The sequence below is a fragment of the Pseudophryne corroboree genome, chromosome 3, assembly GCF_028390025.1.
Source record: "Pseudophryne corroboree isolate aPseCor3 chromosome 3, aPseCor3.hap2, whole genome shotgun sequence".
NCBI lineage: Eukaryota > Metazoa > Chordata > Amphibia > Anura > Myobatrachidae > Pseudophryne > Pseudophryne corroboree.
Window position 1 is genome coordinate 186595732 of NC_086446.1, and position 26360 is coordinate 186622091.

Below are 26360 nucleotides of genomic sequence, written 5' to 3' on the forward strand. Positions count from 1 at the left end.
ATCTGCCAGTTTTATTAGGTTTCATGCTGCCCAGGGCGCCTCTCCCCGCGCCCTGCAGTGCCTGTGTGTGATGGGTAGCATGGCGCGCAGCGTTCCCGCCCACCGTGCGGTACCTTTTAGCCGTCACGATGACTGAAGATCCTTTTCTTCTTACACTCACCTGTCTTCTGACTTCTGGCTCTGCAAGGGGGGCGACGGCGGGCTGTGGGAGTGAGCACATAGCCGCAGCTAGCGTTCAGTACCCTTCAGGAGCTAATGGTGTCCTGGCCAGAAGCAGAGCCATGAAACTATTCAGGAACTTGGTTCCTACTTCTGTCCCCTAAGTCCCACGAAGCAGGGAGACTGTTGCCAGCAGTACTCCCTGAAAATAAAAAACCTAACATAAGTCTTTCAGAGAAACTCAGTAGAGCTCCCCTGGAGTACATCCAGTCTGCCTGGGCACATTTTCTAAACTGAGGTCTGGAGGAGGGGCATAGAGGGAGGAGCCAGTTCACACCTTTGAAAAGTCTTAAAGTGCCCATGGCTCCTGCGGAACAGTCTATACCCCATGGTACTGAAGTGGACCCCAGCATCCTCTAGGGCGTATGAGAAAATAAGATTTTAAACCTACCGGTAAATCTTTTTCTCCTAGTCCGTAGAGGATGCTGGGGACTCCGTAAGGACCATGGGGTATAGACGGGCTCCGCAGGAGACATGGGCACCTAAAAGAACTTTCTAGTATGGTGTGCACTGGCTCCTCCCTCTATGCCCCTCCTCCAGACCTCAGTTCGAGAACTGTGCCCAGAGGAGATGGACAATACGAGGAAAGGATTTTGTTAATCTAAGGGCAAGATTCATACCAGCCCACACCAATCATACCATATAACCTGGAATACACCTAACCAGTTAACAGTATGAATAAACAACAGTATCGGTCCAAGACCGATTCTAACTGTAACATAACCCTTATGTAAGCAATAACTATATACAAGTCTTGCAGATTTTCCGCACTGGGACGGGCGCCCAGCATCCTCTACGGACTAGGAGAAAAAGATTTACCGGTAGGTTTAAAATCTTATTTTCTCTTACGTCCTAGAGGATGCTGGGAACTCCGTAAGGACCATGGGGTTTATACCAAAGCTCCCAATCGGGCGGGAGAGTGCGGATGACTCTGCAGTACCGACTGAGCAAATGCTAGGTCCTCATCAGCCAGGGTATCAAACTTGTAGAATTTAGCAAAAGTGTTTGACCCCGACCAAGTTGCTACTCGGCAAAGCTGTAATGCCGAGACGCCCCGGGCAGCCGCCCAAGAAGAGCCCACCTTCCTAGTGGAATGGGCCTTTACTGAATGCGGTAACGGCAATCCAGCAGTAACATAAGCCTGCTGAATCGTGTTACAGATCCAGCTAGCAATAGTCTGCTTCGAAGCAGGCGCGCCAGTCTTGTTGGCAGCATACAGGACAAACAATGCATCTGTTTTCCTAATTCTAGCCGTCGTGTCTACATACATTTTTAAGGCCCTGACTACATGCAGGGACATGGAATCCTCCAAGTCACTCGTAGCAACAGGCACCACTATAGGTTGGTTCACATGAAATGAAGACACCACCTTGGGTAAAAATTGAGGACGAGTCCTCAATTCCGCTCTATCCACATGAAAAATCAAGTAAGGGCTCTTGTAAGACAAGGCCGCCAATTCTGACACACGCCTCGCAGATCCCAAGGCTAACAACATGACCACCTTCCAGGTGAGAAATTTTAACTCCACCGTTTTAAGGGGTTCAAACCAGTGTGATTTAAGGAACTGCAACACCACGTTCAGGTCCCATGGTGCCACTGGGGGCACAAAAGGAGGCTGGATGTGCAGTACTCCTTTTACAAAAGTCTGGACTTTTGGAAGAAAAGCAAATTCCTTCTGAAAGAATATTGACAAAGCCGAAATCTGTACTTTAAGAGAGCCTAACTTTAGGCCCATATCCACTCCTGTCTGTAGGAAGTGGAGAAAACGACCCAGATGGAAATCTTCCGTAGGAGCATTCTTGGTTTCACACCAAGAGACATATTTCCGCCAGATACGGTGATAATGTTTTGACGTCACCTCCTTCCTAGCCTTTATTAGAGTAGGTATGACCTCCTCCGGAATACCCTTCTCCGCTAGGATCCGGCGTTCAACCGCCATGCCGTCAAACGTAACCGCGGTAAGTCTTGGAACAGACAGGACCCCTGCTGTAACAGGTCCTCTCTTAGAGGAAGAGGCCAAGGATCTTCTGTGAGCATCTCCTGAAGATCTGAGTACCAGGCCCTTCGAGGCCAGTCTGGAACAATGAGTATTGTCTGTACTCTTTTTCGTCTTATGATCCTCAACACTTTTGTGATGAGAGGAAGCGGAGGAAACACATAGACCGACTGGAACACCCATGGCGTTACCAGAGCGTCTACTGCTATTGCCTGAGGGTCCCGGGACCTGGCACAATACCTCCAAAGCTTCTTGTTGAGGCGTGACGCCATCATGTCTATTTAAGGAACTCCCCAGAGACCCGTTATCTCTGCAAATACTTCTTGATGAAGTCCCCACACTCCTGATGGAGATCTTGTCTGCTGAGTAAGAGTGCTTCCCAGTTGTCCACTCCCGGAATGAAGACAGCTGACAGAGCGCTTACGTGATTTTCCGCCCAGCGAAGAATCCTGGTGGCTTCCGCCATCGCGACTCTGCTTCTTGTCCCGACTTGGCGGTTCACATGAGCTACTGCTGTGACATTGTCTGATTGAATCAGAACCGGTAGGTTGCGAAGAAGATTATCCGCTTGTCGAAGGCCGTTGTATATGGCCCTTAGCTCCAACACGTTGATGTGTAGACAGGACTCCTGGTCTGACCATAGTCCCTGAAAATTTCTTCCTTGGGTGACTGCTCCCCATCCTCGGAGGCTCGCGTCCGTGGTTACCAGGATCCAGTCCTGAATGTCGAAACTGCGACCCTCTAGAAGGTGAGCACTTTGTAGCCACCATAGAAGAGACACCCTGGCCCTGGGGGACAGTGTTATTTTTTGATGTAATTGTAGATGGGACCCAGACCATTTGTCCAGAAGATCCCATTGAAACATCCTTGCATGGAACCTGCCGAAGGGAATGGCCTCGTAAGTTGCCACCATTTCCCCCAGAACCCGAGTGCATTGATGAGCTGACACTCTTTTCGGCTTCAGTAGTTCTCGGACCATGTTCTGGAGGTCCTGGACTTTTTCCAACGGGAGGAAAACTTTCTTTTGTTCCGTGTCCAGTATCATGCCTAGGAACGGTAGTCGAGTTGTCGGAACCAACTGTGACTTTGGTAGATTGAGAATCCACCCATGTTGTTGAAGCACTCTCTGAGAGAGTGACACATTCTCCAGTAATTGCTCTCTTGATCTGGCTTTTATCAGGAGATCGTCCAAGTATGGGATAATTGTGACTCCTCGCTTGCGCAGGATCACTATCATTTCCGCCATTATCTTGGTGAAAATCCTCGGGGCCGTGGACAGCCCAAACGGCAACGTCTGAAACTGATAATGACAATCCTGTACCGCGAATCTCAGGTACTCCTGATGAGAGGGTTATATGGGGACATGAAGATAAGCATCCTTTATGTCCAGTGACACCATAAAATCCCCCCTTCCAGGCAGGCTATCACCACTCGGAGCGATTCCATCTTGAATTTGAATCTTTTCAGGTACAGGTTCAGGGATTTTAGGTTTAAAATGGGCCTTACCGAACCATCCGGCTTCGGAACCACAAATAGGGTTGAATAATACCCTTTTCCCTGTTGGCTCAGGGGAACCCTGATAATCACTCGCTGTTGACACAGCATTTGAATTGCAGCTAGCACTACTTCCCGCTCTGGGGTAGAAGCTGGTAAGGCCGACTTGAAAAATCGGCGTGGGAGCACCTCTTCGAATTCCAGCTTGTAGCCCTGGGAGACTATTTCTATCACCCAACGGTCCACGTCTGACTGAACCCAGACCTGGCTGAATAGTCGAAGGCGTGCCCCCACCTGTGCGGGAGCCCCAGCGTCATGCGGTAGACTTAGGGGAAGCCGGGGAGGACTTCTGCTCTTGGGAACCTGCCGCAGCAGGTGTCCTCTTGCCTCTACCCTTACCTCTGGCGAGGAAAGAGGAGCCCCGACCTCTTCTGGATCTATGCGACCGAAAGGACTGCATCTGATATTGTGGGGGTTTCTTTTGCTGTTGGGGAACAAAAGGTAAAAAGGTCGACTTACCCGCGGTAGCTGTAGAGATCAGGTCCGCGAGGCCGTCCCCAAACAATACATCACCTTTGTAAGGTAAAACCTCCATATGCCTTTTTGAGTCTGCATCCCCCGTCCATTGGCGGATCCATAAGGCTCTTCTTGCCGAAATAGCCATAGCATTGGCTCTTGAACCCAGTAAACCAATGTCTCTTTGAGCGTCCCTCATATATAAGACTGCGTCCTTAATATGAGCTAATGTTAACAAAATTGTATCCCTATCTAGGGTATCAAGGTCAGCTGACAGTGTATCCGTCCAAGCTGCTACTGCACTACATACCCATGCCGACGCAATTGCCGGTCTAAGCAAAGTACCAGTATGAGTGTAGATAGACTTTAGTGTAGTCTCTTGCCTGCGGTCCGCAGGATCCTTGAAGGCCGCTGTGTCAGGGGAAGGTAGCGCCACCTTCTTGGAAAGGCGTTTTAAGGCTTTGTCCACTGTGGGAGAGGATTCCCAACGTACCCTGTCCTGTGTAGGGAAAGGGTACGCCATAAGAACCCTTTTGGGAATCTGCAGTTTCTTATCTGGAGTTTCCCATGCTTTTTCACATAACTCATTAATTTCATGGGAAGGAGGAAAGTTTATAACCTGTTTCTTTCCCTTAAATATGTGTATCCTCGTGTCGGGCACCGAGGGCTCATCAGTGATATGTAACACATCTTTTATTGCAATAATCATGCACTGAATACTTTTGGTCACCCTGGGGTGCAATCTTACTTCATCATAGTCGACACTGGAATCAGAGTCAATGTCGGTATCTGTGTCCCTTATTTGTGAGAAGGGACGTTTCTGAGCCCCCGACGGGTCCTGTGAGTCGGTATAATCCGTAGATTGATTACCTGCCGACGCACTGGACTCTGCTTTGTCCAGTCTTTTATGCAGTGAAGCTACACTAGCATTTAACATATGCCACACATCCATCCAATCCTGAGTCGGCACCGCCGACTGAGACACACCACTCATCTGTTCCACCTCCTCTTTGGATAAGCCTTCCGTTTCAGACATGCCGACACACGTACCGACACCCCCCACACACTGGGATATAACTATAAGGGGACAATTCCCTAAAGAAGGCCCTTTGGAGAGACAGAGAGAGAGTATGCCAGCACACACCAGCGCCAACTGACCCAGGAAAAAAAAACCCCAGATAGCGCATATATATATATATCTAAATATAAATTAGGACGTAAGCTGAGACTTGCTGAGAAATTTGATCAAACTAGTGACAATACTGGAATTATGAAATCATTTAAGAAAAAAAGTACATATGACCCTGTATCTTATAACCCCAGTATCAAGACATTCACCCGGATGTTAGATGACAACATCAGAATATCACTTGGGAAACAGGGTAGAACCCGATATAATCTTACTCCTGTGGAAAAACAGGCATTAACCAACCTTAAGGAGAACCCTAAAATCACGATTAGATCAGCTGATAAGGGAGGGGCGGTGGTAATTTTGAATACGTCTGACTACCACACTGAGGCATTAAGACAACTAGCTGACACCGATACCTATAGGTTACTTGATTGTGACCCGGTAGGGGGTTTTAAAACACGTCTGGATAGCTTACTGAATGTAGCTATTAACAATAATTGGATTGATGAAGACACTCTAGGATTTCTTAGAACTGAATATCCCATTTGTCCAATCTTATACCTCCTACCAAAGGTTCACAAAACTCTTGATGCCCCGCCAGGTAGGCCTATAATCTCGGCCCGTAACTCCCTGTTTTCACCGGTAGCACAATATCTAGACACATTTTTACAACCTTGTGTAAAGCATACCCAAAGTTATCTTCGTGATACAGGTCACTTTTTGGAATTGATTGACTCATTACCATATGTACCGGGTGATTTGCTTGTCACCATGGATGTCATGTCACTTTATACGGTGATTCCACATGGTGCCGGTATAGAGACGGTGAGACGGGTCCTTACTCGACATCATGTGGGTTCTCCTCCTGTTGATTTTCTGATTGAACTACTTGAATTGATACTCACCTGTAACTACTTTCGATACGGTGAGCGATACTATCTCCAAACAGCGGGCACCGCGATGGGCAGTAATATAGCGCCCTCGTACGCTAATTTATTTATGGATGCCTATGAAACTGAGAACATAATCCCGCTGTTTGGGGATAGTATTGCTTTTTACCGTAGATTTATAGACGATGTCTTTCTGCTGTGGAGAGGTACTGAACAATCTCTACATCTAATGTTGGAAGAATTAAATTCTCTAGACTCACCGATTAGATTCACCATGCAATTTAGTGTCCAATCTATTTCGTTTTTGGATGTCTGTGTCTTCAGCACAGAACTGGGCTACGGCTACAGACTATACTGTAAAGAGACAGACCGCAATTCTTTATTGCATTTTGACAGCTATCACCCAGGACCGCTCAAACAGAACTTACCTATCTCTCAATTTTTGAGAGTGTTTCGTAATAACTCCGATCCTATGACAGCAAGATATCAAATCGAAGAGATGAAACAGAGGTTCTCATCACGTGGATATGATGATCAGACTATCAATAGATGTCTGGACAAAGCCAGAAATATCTTCGATAGAGGCAATTCCACCAGACCGAAGAATGACAATCCATTTGTGATCACGACCACCTTTGACGGTGCAGGATCCAACATACGTAATGCCATTCACAAGATGTGGCCCATTGTTAAATCCGACCCGTCATTGACCAAGAAATTACCTAATAAACCTCTAGTGAGCTTCAAACGAGCACAAAATTTGAAAGATCTGCTCATGTTACCTGATAGGATACAAGTCTCATCCACTAACACCTGGTTAAACACAAACAAACCAGGATGCTATCGTTGCATCAATTGTACGACTTGCAGGGGGATGATGGTGGGTGCATTCTTTCATCACCCTCACACAGGCAAGAAAATTTATATCCGAAAAAGGGTGACTTGTACGTCAGATTATGTGGTTTACATACTAATGTGCCCATGCTCACTAGTATATGTCGGAAAGACTATACGTCCATTTCGCGAGAGAATGGCCAATCACCGACTATCTATTAGGTCGGCACTCACGGACGGTACCTCGGATAAACCAGTGGCCCGGCACTTTGTTGAGGCCAAACACTCACTGGCTACACTGAGATGCATGATAATAGATAGAGTGGATCCCCCAAGAAGAGGTGGAGATCGTGCTAAAATACTTCTTAAAAAGGAGGCCTCCTGGATTTTTCATCTGGATACCATTCGACCACGGGGACTTAATGATGCCATTCATTATGGCATATTTTTGGGCTGAGTCCGGAAGTCAATAATATTTTTTCATAATTTTAACTTTAATTTTTTTATATATACTTTTTTGCGGTCTGTCTCGTTTACCAGATTGGTCTGTAGCCTCACTAATTTTATATTTTCCTTTCAGCATGGATAATGGTTGATTATCCCAACTTGAAGATGGACACCCTGAGTATTCTATTAAGATCCAGTACTTGGAGAATTGATTTATTCACAAGATCGGCGTAAATGATCTATTGAACACTATGGACACTTGTTTAATATTTCATATTTACCTATTCGTAATATTGTCTATAGTGTTAACAATATGTATCAGTATGTACTATATGTTTGATGTCCACGGCATAGTTTCATGTCCTGGACACGTGATCTTGTTTGCGGTTCATTGACCGGAAGTAACCTGACGGCTGATATAAATGCCGATATTCGTAGATTTACCAGCAGCACGAAGTTAGTACACTTCTGATCACCACATCTAATTTACATAGGATGTGGGGAATTTTTTCATTTCATTTTACTTTGTGTGCTGTGTTTACCTCGGTTGCCATGGACTGAGTATACTGGTCCTGGACCGGAGGTTGATTGACTTCCGGAATATGTGACCGGATATGCGGTTCATGGACCGGAAGTAACCCGGCCGCTGGAACGCACGCCGATTTGTTGTGATTTTTATACACGATTAAGTTGAATTGAGTATGTTTTTATGATAATCTAGCAGATATTTATAAATATAGATACCCATATGGTGGATTGTTGACCTATCTTATTCATAGAACCATGAATAATTTTACTATTGGAGAATGTAGGTGGAGACCACTTTATTGGTGGGAGGGAACCAGGATGGGTATAAATGTCTGTACACCACACTGTGTTTGTATCTTGACAAAGGTTCTGGATAGGACCGAAACGTCGATGTAGCTGTTTGATTTCCTGTGCCAAATAAAGAATTTATCTTTTAAGAAGTCTGGTGAGTGCTCTCCCTTCATATGGATATATATATCTATATATATATAATAAGATTTTACTTACCGATAAATCTATTTCTCATAGTCCGTAGTGGATGCTGGGGACTCCGTCAGGACCATGGGGAATAGCGGCTCCGCAGGAGACAGGGCACAAAAGCAAGCTTTTAGGATCACATGGTGTGTACTGGCTCCTCCCCCTATGACCCTCCTCCAAGCCTCAGTTAGGTACTGTGCCCGGACGAGCGTACACAATAAGGAAGGATCTTGAATCCCGGGTAAGACTCATACCAGCCACACCAATCACACCGTACAACTTGTGATTTGAACCCAGTTAACAGTATGATAACAATGAAGTAGCCTCTAAAAAAGATGGCTCACAACAATAATAACCCGATTTTTTTGTAACAATAACTACGTACAAGTAATGCAGACAATCCGCACTTGGGATGGGCGCCCAGCATCCACTACGGACTATGAGAAATAGATTTATCGGTAAGTAAAATCTTATTTTCTCTAACGTCCTAGTGGATGCTGGGGACTCCGTCAGGACCATGGGGATTATACCAAAGCTCCCAAACGGGCGGGAGAGTGCGGATGACTCTGCAGCACCGAATGAGAGAACTCCAGGTCCTCCTCAGCCAGGGTATCAAATTTGTAGAATTTAGCAAACGTGTTTGCCCCTGACCAAGTTGCAGCTCGGCAAAGTTGTAAAGCCGAGACCCCTCGGGCAGCCGCCCAAGATGAGCCCACCTTCCTTGTGGAATGGGCATTTACAGATTTTGGCTGTGGCAGGCCTGCCACAGAATGTGCAAGCTGAATTGTACTACAAATCCAACGAGCAATAGTCTGCTTAGAAGCAGGAGCACCCAGCTTTTTGGGTGCCTACAATATAAACAGCAAGTCAGACTTTCTGACTTCAGCCGTCCTGGAATTATATATATATATATATATATATATATATTTTCAGGGCCCTGACAACGTCTAGCAACTTGGAGTCCTCCAAGTCCCTAGTAGCCGCAGGCACCACAATAGGTTGTTTCAGGTGAAACGCTGACACCACCTTAGGAAGAAACTGGGGACGAGTCCGCAGTTCTGCCCTGTCCCGAATGGAAAATCAAATATGGGCTTTTGTAAGACAAAGCCGCCAATTTTGACAATCGCCTGGCCGAGGCCAGGGCCAACAGCATGGTCACTTTCCATGTGAGATATTTCAAATCCACAGATTTGAGTGGTTCAAACCAATATGATTTGAGGAATCCCAACACTACGTTGAGATCCCACGGTGCCACTGGAGGCACACAAGGGCTGTATATGCAATACTCCCTTGACAAACGTCTGGACTTCAGGAACTGAAGCCAATTCTTTCTGGAAGAAAATCTATAGGGCCGAAACTTGAACCTTAATGGACCCCAATTTGAGGCTCATAGACACTCCTGTTTGCAGGAAGTGCAGAAATCGACCTAGTTGAAATTTTTTCGTGGGGCCTTCCTGGCCTCACCCACGCAACATATTTTTACCACATGTGGTGATAACGTTGTGCGGTCACCTCCTTCCTGGCTTTGACCAGGGTAGGTATGACCTCTTCCGGAATGCCTTTTCCCTTAGGATCCGGCGTTCAAAACGCCATGCCGTCAAACGCAGTCGCGGTAAGTCTTGGAACAGACAAGGTCCCTGCTGGAGCAGGTCCTTTCTTAAAGGCCGATGCCACGGTTCCTCTTGGAACAGACATGGTACTTGCTGAAAGCAAATCCCTTCTTAGCTCCCGAGGCCATTAGTCCTCTGTGAGCATCTCTTGAAGTTCCGGTTACCAAGTCCCTCTTGGCCAATCCGGAGCCACGAGTATAGTTCTTACTCCTCTATGTCTTATAATTCTCAATACCTTGGTTATGAGAAGCAGAGGAGGGAACACATACACCGACTGTTACACCCACGGTGTTACCAGGACGTCCACAGCTATCGCCTGAAGGTCTCGTGACCTGGCGCAATACCTGTCCCATTTTTTGTTCGGGCGGGACGCCATCATGTCCACCTTTGGTCTTTCCCAACGGTTCACAATCATGCGGAAAACTTCCCGATGAAGTTCCCACTCTCCCGGGTGGAGGTCGTGCCTGCTGAGGAAGTCTGCTTCCCAGTCGTCCACTCCCGGAATGAACACTGCTGACAGTGCTATCACATGATTTTCCGCCTAGCGAAAAATCCTTGCAGTTTTGCCACTGCCCTCCTGCTTCTTGTGCCGCCCTTTCTGTTTACGTGGGCGACTGCCGTGATGTTATCCCACTGGATCAATACCGGCTGACCTTGAAGCAGAGGTCTTGCTAAGCTTAGAGCATTATAAATTTGCTCTTAGCTCCAGTATATTTATGTGGAGAGAATTCTCCAGACTTGATCACACTCCTTGTGTGACTGCTCCCCAGCCTCTCAGGCTGGCCTCCGTGGTCACGAGCATCCAATCCTGAATGCCGAATCTGCGGCCCTCTAGAAGATGAGCACTCTGTAATCACCACAGGAGAGACACCCTTGTCCTTGGATATAGGGTTATCCGCTGATGCATCTGAAGATGCGATCCGGACCATTTGTCCAGCAGATCCCACTGAAGAGTTCTTGCGTGAAATCTGCCGAATGGAAGCGCTTCGTAATAAGCCACCATTTTTACCAGGACTCTTGTGCAATGATGCACTGACACTTTTCCTGGTTTTAGGAGGATCCCGATTAGCTCGGATAACTCCCTGGCTTTCTCCTCTGGGAGAAACACCTTTTCCTGGACTGTGTCCAGAATCATCCCTAGGACCAGCAGACGTGTCGTCGGAACAACTGCGGTTTTGGAATATTTAGAATCCACCCGTGCTGTCGTAGAACTACTTGAGATAGTGCTACTCCGACCTCCAACTGTTCTCTGGACCTTGTTCTTATCAGGAGGTCGTCCATTTTCTTTGAAGACGAATCCTCCTTTCGGTCATTACCTTGGTAAGGACCCGGGGTGCCTTGGACAATCCAACGGCATCGTCTTGAAACTGATAGTGACAGTTCTGTACCACGAACCTGAGGTACCCTTGGTGAGAAAAGGCAAATTTTGGGACATGGAGGTAAGCATCCCTGATGTCCCGGGACACCATATAGTCCCCTTGTTCTTTGCTATCACTGCTCTGAGTGACTCCATCTGGATTTGAACCCTTGTAAGTGTTCAAATTTTTCAGATTTAGAATAGGTCTCACCTAGCCTTCAGTACCACCATATAGTGTGGAGTAATACCCCTTTCCTTGTTGTCGGAGGGGTAATTTTATTATCACCTGCTGGGAATACAGCTTGTGAATTGTTTTCAATACTGCCTCCCTGTCGGAGGGAGACATTGGTACAGCAGACTACAGGAACCTGCGAGGGGGGAAACCTCTCGACATTCCAATCTGTACCCCTTGGATACTACTTGTAGGATCCAGGGGTCCTGTACGGTCCCAGCGTCATGCTGAGAACTTGGTAGAAGCGGTGGAGGGCTTCTGTTCCTGGGAATGGGCTGCCTGCTGCAGTCTTCTTCCCTTTCCTCTATCCCTGGGCAGATAGGACTCTTATAGGGACGAAAGGACTGAGGCTGAAAAGACGGTGTCTTTTTCTGCAGAGATGTGACTTAGGGTAAAAAACGGTGGATTTTCCAGCAGTTGCCCTGGCCACCAGGTCCCATGGACCGACCCCAAATAACTCCTCCCCTTTATACGGCAATACATCTTTGTGCCGTTTGGAATCTGCATCACCTGACCACTGTCGTGTCCATAAACATCTTCTTGCAGATATGGACATCGCATTTACTCTTGATGCCAGAGTGCAAATATCCCTCTGCGCATCTCGCATATATAGAAATGCATCCTTTAAATGCTCTATAGTCAATAAAATACTGTCCCTGTCAAAGGTATCAATATTTTTAGTCAGGGAATCCGACCAAGCCACCTCAGCTCTGCACATCCAGGCTGAGGCGATCGCTGGTCGCAGTATAACACCAGCATGTGTGTGTATACTTTTTAGGATATTTTTCAGCCTCCTATCAGCTGGCTCCTTAAGTACGGCCCTATCCGTAGATGGTACCGCCACTTGTTCTGATAAGCGTGTGAGCGCCTTATCCACCCTGAGGGGTGTTTCCCACCGCGCCTTAACTTCTGGCGGGAAAAGGTATACCGCCAATAATTTTCTATCGGGGGAAACCCACGCATCATCACACACTTCATTTAATTTATCTGATTCAGGAAAAACTACAGGTAGTTTTTTCACCTCACATATAATACCCTTTTTTGTGGTACTTGGAGTATCAGAAATATGTAACACCTCCTTCATTGCCCTTAACGTGTGGCCCTAAAAGAAAATACGTTTGTTTCTTCACCGTCGACACTGAAATCAGTGTCCGTGTCTGGGTCTGTGTCGACCGACTGAGGTAAATGGGCAGTTTACAGCCCCTGACGGTGTTTGAGACGCCTGGACAGATACTAATTTGTTCGCCGGCCCTCTCATGTCGTCAACCGGCTTGCAGCGTGTTGACATTGTCACGTAATTTCCATAAATAAGCCATCCATTCCGGTGTCGACTCCCTAGAGAGTGACATCACCATTACAGGCAATTTGCTCCGCCTCCTCACCAATATTTTCCTCATACATGTCGACACACACGTACCGACATACAGCACACACATAGGGAATGCTCTGATAGAGGACAGGACCCACTAGCCCTTTGGGGAGACAGAGGGAGAGTTTGCCAGCACACACCAAAACGCTATAATTATCCAGGGACAACCTTTATATAAGTGTTCCTCCCTTATAGCATTTTAATATATATACATATCGCCAAATCAGTGCCCCCCCTCTCTGTTTTAACCCTGTTTCTGTAGTGCAGTGCAGGGGAGAGCATGGGAGCCTTCCCACCAGCCTTTCTGTGAGGGAAAATGGCGCTGTGTGCTGAGGAGAATAGGCCACGCCCCCTTTTCGTCGGGCTTCTTCTCCGGAGTTTTAGATATCTGGCAGGGGTTAAATACATCCATATAGCCTCAAGGGCTATATGTGATGTATTTTTCGCCATACAGGTATTATACATTGCTGCCCAGGGCGCCCCCCCCCAGCGCCCTGCACCCTCCGTGACCGCTGTGTGAAGTGTGCTGACAACAATGGCGCACAGCTGCAGTGCTGTGCGCTACCTGATGAAGACAGAGTCTTCTGCCGCCTGGTTCCGGACCTCTTCATCTTCAGCGTCTGCAAGGGGGGTCGGCGGCGCGGCTCCGGGACGAACCCCAGGGCGAGCCCTGTGTTCCGACTCCCTCTGGAGCTATGTCCAGTAGCCTAAGAATCCAATCCATCCTGCACGCAGGTGAGTTGAAAATCTCTCCCCTAAGTCCCTCGATGCAGTGAGCCTGTTGCCAGCAGGACTCACTGAAAATAAAGAACCTAAAAACTTTTTCTAAGTAACTCTTTAAGAGAGCCACCTAGATTGCACCCTTCTCGGCCGGGCACAAAAACCTAACTGAGGCTTGGAGGAGGGTCATAGGGGGAGGAGCCAGTACACACCATGTGATCCTAAAAGCTTGCTTTTGTGCCCTGTCTCCTGCGGAGCCGCTATTCCCCATGGTCCTGACGGAGTCCCCAGCATCCACTAGGACGTTAGAGAATATATATATATATATATATATATATATATATATATATATATATAATAAGAATTTACTCACCGGTAATTCTATTTCTCGTAGTCCGTAGTGGATGCTGGGGACTCCGTAAGGACCATGGGGAATAGACGGCTCCGCAGGAGACTGGGCACATCTAAAGAAAGATTTAGGACTATCTGGTGTGCACTGGCTCCTCCCCCTATGACCCTCCTCCAAGCCTCAGTTAGGACACTGTGCCCGGAAGAGCTGACACAATAAGGAAGGATTTTGATTCCCGGGTAAGACTCATACCAGCCACACCAATCACACCGTATAACTCGTGATAGGAACCCCGGTTAACAGTATGATAACAACGGAGCCTCTGAACAGATGGCTCGCAATAACAACCCGATTTGTGTAACAATAACTATTTACAAGTATTGCAGACAATCCGCACTTGGGATGGGCGCCCAGCATCCACTACGGACTACGAGAAATAGAATTACCGGTGAGTAAATTCTTATTTTCTCTGACGTCCTAGTGGATGCTGGGGACTCCGTAAGGACCATGGGGATTATACCAAAGCTCCCAAACGGGCGGGAGAGTGCGGATGACTCTGCAACACCGAATGAGAGAACTCCAGGTCCTCCTCAGCCAGGGTATCAAATTTGTAGAATTTTGCAAACGTGTTTGCCCCTGACCAAGTAGCAGCTCGGCAAAGTTGTAAAGCAGAGACCCCTCGGGCAGCCGCCCAAGATGAGCCCACCTTCCTTGTGGAATGGGCTTTTACAGATTTAGGCTGCGGTAGTCCCACCGCAGAATGCGCCAGCTGAATAGTGCTACAAATCCAGCGTGCGATAGTCTGCTTAGAAGCAGGAGCACCCAGTTTGTTGGGTGCATACAGGATAAACAGCGAGTCAGTTTTCCTGATTCCAGCACATAAATTTTCAGGGCCCTGACTACGTCCAGTAACTTGGAATCCTCCAAGTTCCTAGTAGCCACAGGCACCACAATAGGCTGGTTCAAGTGAAACGCTGATACCACCTTCGGGAGAAACTGAGGACGAGTCCTCAACTCTGCCCTATCCATGTGGAAAATCAGATAAGGGCTTTTATATGACAAAGCCACCAATTCTGACACACGCCTGGCCGAAGCCAGGGCCAACAGCATGACCACTTTCCACGTGAGATATTTCAAATCCACAGTCTTAAGTGGTTCAAACCAATGTGATTTCAGGAACTCCAAAACCACATTGAGATCCCAAGGTGCCACTGTGGGCACAAAAGGAGGCTGAATATGCAGAACTCCTTTGACAAAAGTCTGAACTTCAGGCAGTGAAGCCAGTTCTTTCTGGAAGAAAATCGACAGGGCCGAAATCTGGACCTTAATGGACCCCAATTTGAGGCCCAACGTCACCCCTGCTTGCAGGAAATGCAGGAATCGACCCAGTTGAAATTCCTCCGTTGGGGCCTTCCTGGCCTCACACCAAGCAACATATTTCCGCCAAATGCGGTGATAATGTTTTGCGGTGACATCCTTCCTGGCTTTGATCAGGGTAGGGATGACTTCCTCCGGAATGCCCTTTTCCTTCAGGATCCGGTGTTCAACCGCCATGCCGTCAAACGTAGCCGCGGTAAGTCTTGGAGCAGACATGGCCCCTGCTGCAGCAGGTCTTGTCTGAGCGGCAGAGGCCAAGGGTCCTCTGAAAGCATCTCTTGAAGTTCCGGGTACCAAGCTCTTCTTGGCCAGTCCGGAACCACGAGTATAGTTTTCACTCCTCGCCTTCGTATTATTCTCAGTACCTTGGGAATGAGAGGCAGAGGAGGAAACACATAAACCGACTGGTACACCCACGGTGTTACTGGAGCGTCCACAGCGATCGCCTGAGGGTCCCTTGACCTGGCGCAATATCTTTTTAGCTTTTTGTGGAGGCGGGACGCCATCATGTCCACCTGTGGTCTTTCCCAACGGTTTACCAGCATTTGGAAGACTTCTGGATGAAGTCCCCATTCTCCCGGGTGGAGGTCGTGTCTGCTGAGGAAGTCTGCTTCCCAGTTGTCCACTCCCGGAATGAACACTGCTGTCAGTGCTAACACATGATTTTCCGCCCATCGGAGAATCCTTGTGGCTTCTGCCATTGCCCTCCTGCTTCTTGTGCCGCCCTGTCTGTTTACATGGGCGACCGCCGTGATGTTGTCTGATTGGATCAGTACCGGTTGGTTCTGAAGCAGGGGCCTTGCTTGGCTTAGGGCATTGTAAATGGCCCTTAGCTCCAGAATATTTATGTGAAGCGAAATCTCCTGATTTGACCACAGTCCTTGGAAATTTCTTCCCTGTGTGACTGCCCCCCAGCCCCGAAGGCTGGCGTCCGTGGTCACCAGGACCCAGTCCTGTATTCCGAATCTGCGGCCCTCTAGTAGATGAGCCCTCTGCAGCCACCACAGCAGCGACACCCTGGTCCTCGCCGACAGGGTTATCCGCTGTTGCATCTGGAGATGGGACCCGGACCATTTGTCCAACAGGTCCCACTGGAAAGTCAATGCGTGGAACCTTCCGAATTGAATTGCTTCGTACGAAGCTACCATTTTTCCCAGGACTCGTGTGCATTGATGTACCGACACCTGTCCCGGTTTTAGGAGGTCTCTGACTAGAGATGACAACTCCTCGGCTTTTTCCACTGGAAGAAACACTTTTTTCTGGTCTGTGTCCAGAATCATTCCCAGGAACAGAAGACGTGTCGTCGGGACCAGCTGTGACTTTGGAATATTGAGAATCCAGCCGTGCTGTTGTAGCACTTCCCGAGAAAGTGCTACCCCCACTACCAACTGTTCCTTGGACCTCGCCTTTATCAGGAGATCGTCCAAGTACGGGATAATTAAAACTCCCTTCTTGCGAAGGAGTATCATTATTTCGGCCATTACCTTGGTAAAGACCCTCGGTGCCGTGGATAACCCAAACGGCAGCGTCTGGAACTGATAGTGACAGTCCTGTACCACAAATCTGAGGTACTCCTGGTGAGGAGGGTAAATGGGGACATGCAGGTAGGCATCCTTGATGTCCAGAGAGACCATGTAATCCCCCTCGTCCAGGCTCGCAATAACCGCCCTGAGCGATTCCATCTTGAACTTGAACTTTCTGATATACGTGTTCAAGGATTTTAAATTTAAGATGGGTCTCACCGAACCGTCCGGTTTCGGTACCACAAACATTGTGGAATAGTAACCCTTTCCTTGCTGAAGGAGGGGTACCTTGACAATCACTTGCTGTGAATACAGTTTTTGGATAGCCACCAACACTGCCTCCCTGGCAGAGGGAGTTGCTGGTAAGGCAGATTTTAGAAAACGGCGGGGGGGGGGGGGGGGGGGGACGTCTCAAATTCCAGCCTGTACCCCTGAGATACTACTTGAAGGATCCAGGGATCCACCTGTGAGAGAGCCCACTGTGTGCTGAAATTTCTGAGACGGGCCCCCACCGTACCCGGGTCCGCCTGTGAAGCCCCAGCGTCATGCTGTGGACTTACCGGACGCGGGGGAGGACTTTTGCTCTTGGGAACTGGCTGTATGCTGCAGCTTTTTCCCTCTACCTTTGCCTCTCGGCAGAAAGGATGCGCCTCGAGCCCTCTTGTGTTTATGGGGCCGAAAGGACTGTACTTGATAATACGGTGCTTTCTTTTGCTGTGGGGTAGCCTGTGGCAAAAATGTCGATTTCCCAGCCGTAGCTGTGGAAACGAGGTCTGAAAGACCATCCCCAAACAGTTCCATCCCCTTATAAGGCAAAACTTGTATATATAGCTTTTAGGGTAGCCTCCTGCTTTCTATCAGCAGGATCCTTTAGGGCGGCCGTATCCTGAGACGGTAGTGCCACCTGTTTTGATAAACGTGTAAGCGCTTTATCTACCCTAGGGGATGTTTCCCAACGTGACCTATCCTCTGGCGGGAAAGGGTACGCTGCCAATAACCGTTTAGAAATTATCAATTTCTTATCGGGGGAAGTCCAGGCTTCCTCACACACCTCATTTAATTCCTCAGATGCAGGAAAAACTACTGGTAGTTTTTTCTCACCGAACATAATACCCTTTTTTGTGGTACCTGGGGTACTATCAGAAATGTGTAATACATTTTTCATTGCCTCAATCATGTAACGGGTGGACCTATTGGAGGGTACACTAGTCTCATCGTCGTCGACACTGGAGTCGGTATCCGTGTCGACATCTGTGTCTGCCATCTGAGGTAGCGGGCGTTTTAAAGCCCCTGATGACATTTGAGACGCTGGAACAGTCACAAGCTGAGTAGCCGGCTGTCCTATATCGTCAAACCTTTTATGTAAAGAGCTGACACTGTCACGTAATTCCTTCCATAAGTCCATCCACACAGGTGTCGACCCCTCAGGGGGTGACAACACATTTACAGGCATTTGCTCTGCCTCCACATCATTTTCCTCATCATACATGTCGACACAGCGGTACCGACACACAGCACACACACAGGGAATGCTCTGACAGAGGACAGGACCCCACAAAGCCCTTTGGGGAGACAGAGGGAGAGAATGCCAGCACACACCAGAGCGCTATATAACAGAGGGATATCACTATACAGAGTGTTTTCCCCTATAGCTGCTTGTATTATATATATACTGCGCCTAAATTTAGTGCCCCCCCTCTCTTTTTTACCCTTTCTGTAGTGCAGGACTGCAGGGGAGAGCCAGGGAGCGATCCTTCCAGCGGAGCTGTGAGGGAAAATGGCGCCAGTGTGCTGAGGGAGATGGCTCCGCCCCTTTTTCGGCGGGCTTTCTCCCGCTTTTTGTGTTATTCTGGCAGGGGTAATTTACACCTATATAGCCTCTGGGGCTATATATGGTGTCAGTTTTGCCAGCCAAGGTGCTAATATTGCTGCTCAGGGCACCCCCCCCCCCCCTGCGCCTTGCACCCATCAGTGACCGAAGTGTGTGGTGTGCATGAGGAGCAATGGCGCACAGCTGCAGTGCTGTGCGCTACCTTGGAGAAGACAGAAGTCTTCAGCCACCGATTTTCCGGACCTTCTTGCTTCTGGCTCTGTAAGGGGGACGGCGGCGCGGCTCCGGGAACGGACGACGAGGTCGGGTCCTGTGTGCGATCCCTCTGGAGCTAATGGTGTCCAGTAGCCTAAGAAGCCCAAGCTACCACCACTTAGGTAGGTTCGCTTCTTCTCCCCTTAGTCCCTCGCTGCAGTGAGCCTGTTGCCAGCAGGTCTCACTGTAAAATAAAAAACCTAAACTATACTTTCTTTCTAGGAGCTCAGGAGAGCCCCTAGTGTGCATCCAGCTCGGCCGGGCACAGAAATCTAACTGAGGCTTGGAGGAGGGACATAGGGGGAGGAGCCAGTGCACACCAGATAGTCCTAAATCTTTCTTTAGATGTGCCCAGTCTCCTGCGGAGCCGTCTATTCCCCATGGTCCTTACGGAGTCCCCAGCATCCACTAGGACGTCAGAGAAAAATGTATATAGATTTCCCCACTCACTGCGCCTTAATTATGTGCCCCCCTCTCTTTTTTTCAGCCCTCTGATGCTCAGCAGGGGAGAGTCTGGGGAGCCAGCGTTCTCTGCAGCCTCTGTGAAGAAAATGGCGCTGGTTAGTGCTGAGGGATCAAGCTCCGCACCCTCGCGTGGCAGGCTTCGGTCCCGCTCGTGAATTTGCAAAAAATGGCGGGGATCTGTAGTTTACTGCCTCCGCAGCCTAACTACATACTTTTTTTGCCTAAAACGAGGTTTATTGCTGCCCAGGGCGCCCCCCCTGCGCCCTGCACCCATCAGTGCCATGTGTGTGTGTGTAAGTGTGGGAGCAATGGTGCGCAGCTTCCTGCTGCGCGCTTACCTCATGAAGATCTGAAGTCTTCTGCCGCCTGATGTCTTCTTATGTCTGACATACTCGCCCGGCTTCTTTTTTCCGGTATCTGTGAGGAGGATGGCGGCGCGGCTCCGGGACGAACCCCAGGGTGAGACCTGTGTTCCGACTCCCTCTGGAGCTAATGGTGTCCAGTAGCCTAAGAAGCAGAGCCCTTAACTCTTAAGAAGTGGGTCTGCTTCTCTCCCCTCAGTCCCACGATGCAGGGAGTCTGTTGCCAGCAGAGCTCCCTGAAAATAAAAAACCTAACAAAATTATTTTTACAGAAAACTCAGGAGAGCTCCCTGTAATGCACCCAGTCTCCTCTGGGCACAAGATCTAACTGAGGTCTGGAGGAGGGGCATAGAGGGAGGAGCCAGTGCACACCATACTAGAAAGTTCTTTTAGGTGCCCATGTCTCCTGCGGAGCCCGTCAATACCCCATGGTCCTTACGGAGTCCCCAGCATCCTCTAGGACGTAAGAGAAATATAAACTGAGACGCACATTTGGGGAAGCCAACAAAGCTTACCTCTCCTAGTAATGTCTTCTCAATCCTGCCTTTTACAAGACGGCCAAAGTCAGAGTCATCATCTATGTCGAGCTGGGCAGTAATGATTGGTGTACTGTAATGATATTGGGGAACAGCGTTAGTATACTGTATGCCCATTTTAACCTCCCTTCTCTGGTTTCCAAGTAGGCGTAAACAGCATACTAAGTGCAGCACTTACACTTGGGTCAAGCACAAAAAATAACTACTCTCCCCAATTCCAGCTATTCTTAAAGCTATTATAAGAGACTAAATAAACACATTAAAACATCTCGCCACAAGAGTTTCCATAATTCCCATCATACAATGTAATAATTTTGCTTTTACACATAATGTACCTGATGTTCTTTGAAGCATTGATGATCTCCTTGATACGAGGCACACCCAGAGTGATGTTCATGGAAGCAACCCCAGCAAAATGAAACGTTTTCAGGGTCATCTGCGTTCCAGGCTCCCCGATGCTTTGAGCACAGAGGGCGCCCACGGCAGAACCTGGCTCCATTTGAGCTCTGGTAAAGTAAATAAATCCAAGATAATATGGAATATGCAATAGATACTAATGTTCCAACCACATGGAGACACAAGAACACACACATACAGAGGAGACCTCTAAAATGACACTACAATTACCAACTACAGCAGACCTGTACAACATGTAGTACTCAAAGTGTTGTGAAACTACAAGTCCCAGCATATCTGCATGGGGCTTGTAGCTTTATAACACCTGGAGAGACACAGATTATCCTGGTCAGCACTTAGAGTAAGTAATGGTCAAAGGTAGTAAAACTCACACAAAAATTATCATTACAAAAGATCATTCAAAATAGCTGGACAGCCATTATTACCTCATGTACTTATCCCGACATGTCTCTAAAAACTTTTCCAGCTGCGTGGGGGTGATCCTGTCAAGTTGGTATAAAACCCGAGGCTGCACAAAATTTAAAAACACAATTCGAAAAACTCAAAACGTGAGAAAGCAAAGTCATGCTATTACAAAACATGTGTACAAGCTAAAAACAATAGTCACAAAACACAAACAGGAGACAGGAGCTATAGTACATAGAAAGGGAAGCGGTCACAATACTGCCACCAGAATCGCGACAGGCAGTGAAATGCAGCCGCCGGAATACCGGCGACACAGGCTATTCTACCTCTGTGGGTGTTCATGACACCCATAGGAGAAGAATATAACCTTTCTAGAGCTCGCCCCGCTGACGGGATCACGCTGTCGGGATCATGACAGCTGGCATACTGTCCGCCGGTAAGTCATACTTATCCCCATAGAAAGACCTCTGTTTGTTCAATTAAATCGTACACTGTAACAACAGAGGTCTGATGCACAACCAAGAATCCCCCAACAATAATAGTTCTTAAACAAGGTGTTGACTGGTTCTACAACTAAATCTGAATACACAGATACAGGCTTGCTGATGGTGTACAAGCTGCTTGACATAAAAATTGTCTTTAGGATATATGACACAACCTCATTCCACAGAGGGAAGTATGCAGTTATGAAGTCAGTACAAAGTTCACTGCAAATGGAGTATTGAGTTACGTAAAATTATTTTATAAACATATAGGATAATCCCTATGTTATTTGTCTATCTATCTCTAAAATATATATATATATATATATATATATATATATATATATATATACTGCTCAAAAAAATAAAGGGAACACTTAACACAATGTAACTCCAAGTCAATCACACTTCTGTGAAATCAAACTGTCCACTTAGGAAGCAACACTGATTGACAATCAATTTCACATGCCGTTGTGCGAATGGAATAGACAACAGGTGGAAATTATAGGCAATTAGCAAGACACCCCCAATAAAGGAGTTGTTCTGCAGGTGGTGACCACAGACCACTTCTCAGCTCCTACGCTTTCTGGCTGATGTTTTGGTCACTTTTGAAAGCTGGTGGTGCTTTCACTCTAGTGGTAGCATGAGACGGAGTCTACAATCCACACAAGTGGCTCAGGTAGTGCAGCTCATCCAGGATGGCACATCAATGCGAGCTGTGGCAAGAAGGTTTGCTGTGTCTGTCAGCGTAGTGTCCAGAGCATGGAGGCGCTACCAGGAGACAGGCCAGTACATCAGGAGACGTGGAGGAGGCCGCAGGAAGGCAACAACCCAGCAGCAGGACCGCTACCTCCGCCTTTGTGCAAGGAGGAACAGGAGGAGCACTGCCAGAGCCCTGCAAAATGACCTCCAGCAAGCCACAAATGTGCATGTGTCTACTCAAATGATCAGAAACAGACTCCATGAGGGTGGGATGAGGGCCTGACGTCCACAGGTGGGGGTTGTGCTTACAGCCCAACACCGTGCAGGACGTTTGGCATTTGCTAGAGAACACCAAGATTGGCAAATTCGCCACTGGCACCCTGTGCTCTTCACAGATGAAAGCAGGTTCTCACTGAGCACATGTGACAGACGTGACAGAGTCTGGAGACGCCAAGGAGAACGTTCTGCTGCCTGCAACATCCTCCAGCATGACCGGTTTGGCAGTGGGTCAGTAATGGTGTGGGGTGGCATTTCTTTGGGGGGCCGCACAGCCCTCCATGTGCTCGCCAGAGGTAGCCTGACTGCCATTAAGTACCGAGATGAGATCCTCAGACCCCTTGTGAGACCATGTGCGGTTGGCCCTGGGTTCCTCCTAATGCAAGACAATGCCCGACCTCATGTTGCTGGAGTGTCTCAGCAGTTCCTGCAAGACGAAGGCATTGATGCTATGGACTGGCCCGCCCGTTCCCCAGACCTGAATCCAAATGAGCACATTTGGGACATCATGTCTCGCTCCATCCAACAACACCACGTTGCACCACAGACTGTCCAGGAGTTGGCGGATGCTTTAGTCCAGGTCTGGGAGGAGATCCCTCAGGAGACCATCCGCCACCTCATCAAGATTATGCCCAGGTGTTGTAGGGAGGTCATACAGGCACGTGGAGGCCACACAAACTACTGAGCCTCATTTTGACTTGTTTTAAGGACATTACATCAAAGTTGGATCAGCCTGTAGTGTGTTTTTCCACTTTAATTTTGAGTGTGACTCCAAATCCAGACCTCCATGGGTTAATAAATTTGATTTCCATTGATAATTTTTGTGTGATTTTGTTGTCAGCACATTCAACTATGTAAAGAACAAAGGCCCTCATTCCGAGTTGTTCGCTCGGAGTTTTTCATCGCATCGCAGTGAGAATTCTCTTAGTGCGCATGCGCAATGTTCGCACTGCGACTGCGCCAAGTAACTTTACTATGAAGAAAGTAAGTTTACTCACGGCATTTTCATCGCTCCGACGTTCGCATTGTGATTGACAGGAAATGGGTGTTACTGGGCGGATGCATGGCGTTTTAGGGGCGTGTGGATGGAAACGCTACCGTTTCCGGAAAAAACGCAGGAGTGGCCGGAGAAACGGTGGGAGTGCCTGGGCGAATGCTGGGTGTGTTTATGACGTCAGCCAGGAACGAAAAGCACTGAACTGATCGCACAGGCAGAGTAAGTCTGAAGCTACTCAGAAACTGCTAACTCGTTTGTAATCGCAATATTGCGTGTACGTCGGTCGCAATTTTAAGAAGCTAAGATTCACTCCCAGTAGGCGGCGGCTTAGCGTGTGTAACTCTGCTACATTCGCCTTGCGAGCGAACAACTCGGAATGAGGGCCAAAGTATTTAATAAGAATATTTCATTCATTCAGATCCAGGATGTGTTGTTTAAGTGTTCCCTTTTTTTGAGTGAGAGTGAGATAGTGAAACCTTTGTTTTCTGATGGCTCAACGTACACAAACTTTGTTTAATACACAAAGTTATTAAAAATATTGTATTAACTGACCTTCAGGCTGTGTGTATAAGGTGTATATGAAATATAAATGAATTGTGTGAATGTACACACACTTTGTTTAATGCACAAATTTATTAAAAATATTGGCTAAAATGACCTTCAGGCTGTGCGTATAAGGTGTATATGAAACATAAATGCATTCTGTGCTTAGATTTAGGTCCCATCACCATGATATCTCATTATGGTATGCAATTATTCCAAAATACGGAAAAATCCGATATCCAAAATACTTCTGGTCCCAAGCATTTTGGATAAGGGATACTCAATATATATATATATATATATATATATATATATACACACACACACACACACACACATATATACACACACACAAGTTGAGTATCCCATATCCAAATATTCTGAAATACGGAATTCTCTGAGTGAGAGTGAGATAGTGAATCCTTTGTTTTCTGATAGCTCAATGTATACAAACTTTGTTTAAATCACAAAGTTATTAAAAAATATTGTATTAAATGACCTTCAGGCTGTGTGTATAAGGTGTATATGAAACATAAATGCATTCTGTGCTTAGACTTAGGTCCTATCGCCATGATATCTCATTATGGTATGCAATTATTCCAAAATACGGAAAAATCCGATAACCAAAATACTTCTGGTCCCAAGCAGTTTGGATATGGGATACTCAACCTGTGTGTGTATATGTACATTGCTAGTGTGTACACGAACGTTGCTTGAGGATCCGTTGTCCTTGATCCGAAGACCGGAACCTTGTGATTTTGTCGAGACGCCATCAGGTCTACATCTGGTAGGCCCCACTTGTCCACTAGGAGTTGAAAGACTTCAGGATGAAGACTCCACTCTCCGGCGTGCATGTCCTGACGACTGAGGAAGTCTGCTTCCCAGTTTAGGATGCCCGGAATGAACACTGCCGATATTGCTAGCAGATGGCGTTCCGCCCAACAAAGGATTTTTGACACTTCCATCATAGCCATGTGGCTTCGAGTGCCGCCTTGATGGTTTATATATGCCACTGTGGTGGCACTGTCTGACCATAATTAAACCGGCCTGTTCTGTACCAAAGGCAGGGCAAGAGTCAGTGCATTGAACACCGCCCACAATGTTTATTGAAGGAGTGATTCCACCTTGGTCCACTGACCCTGAAAAGTGTGTTGCTCCAACACCACACCCCATCCCTTCAGACTGGCGTCCATTGTCAGCAGGACCCAGTTGGATTTCCAGAAGAGACAGCCCCTGCTCAATTGCTGGTCCTGAAGCCAGGATACATTAAAGGGGGGTGTACTCCTAGCGCTACTGTGGATAAACACACAGTACTTATTTTTTTAAAAGAGGGTGTATTTATTGTACACAATCACAAAACAACTTAAAATGACGTGGCATTGTGGAATTTCTAAGGTCTACTCCAAGGCAAATAAATGACGTGAGCCTAGACCAGGACTGTTATTATTACTGGCCGCTTGGGAGGTGATGAAGCAGCAGCACAGACTGTCACACCGACATATCAGCGCTGCGGCCCATGATGTCTTCTTAGAAAGCTTTTCAGGGCTGCCCAGTGCAGGCCCCCTGTTAAGTGACCTGCTGCTGCAGGCACCAACTCAAAACTGAGGTCAAGTGCCTGGAGGCGGGGTTTATAGAGGAGGCCCCAATGCATTCTGGGACAGCCTAAAGCTTTAGCCTATCGGTGCCTCTGGATCAAGATCCAATCTACACCTCTGATGTTTCCCTGTGGAACACAATGTACCAAGCCGCAGTCCTTTGTGGTTCTGTTATCAGAATCTGGGATGTGATGTCTGCATCATGTTGATTATTACTGTCATGCCTAGTGACATTGTGTTTATATACATGTAATATACCTATGTGGTAGACATTTAACCTTTACAACACTACAGTACACTGTGTGCCTCTATGTCTCTTTTTCGATATGTATATATGAATGTACGTACGTACGTACGTACGTACGCACGCGATATGTGCAAAATAGACGTTATGGTAAGAACTTACCGTTGATAATGTAATTTC

At 47.5% G+C, this 26360-nt stretch overlaps 1 protein-coding gene across 2 annotated transcripts in view; it reads right to left on the bottom strand.

Annotated features, from left to right (window-relative positions):
- Positions 1–26360, bottom strand: part of POLR3A (RNA polymerase III subunit A) — a 229662-nt gene that overhangs the window by 51599 nt on the left and 151703 nt on the right. For both annotated transcript variants that reach the window (XM_063958705.1, XM_063958706.1), the window contains 3 exons: positions 21362–21444; positions 20855–21025; positions 20499–20592 (listed from right to left, as the gene is read on the bottom strand). In XM_063958705.1, coding sequence (XP_063814775.1) covers positions 20499–20592; positions 20855–21025; positions 21362–21444 — 348 coding nt within the window. The remainder of the gene's footprint in view (positions 1–20498; positions 20593–20854; positions 21026–21361; positions 21445–26360) is intronic.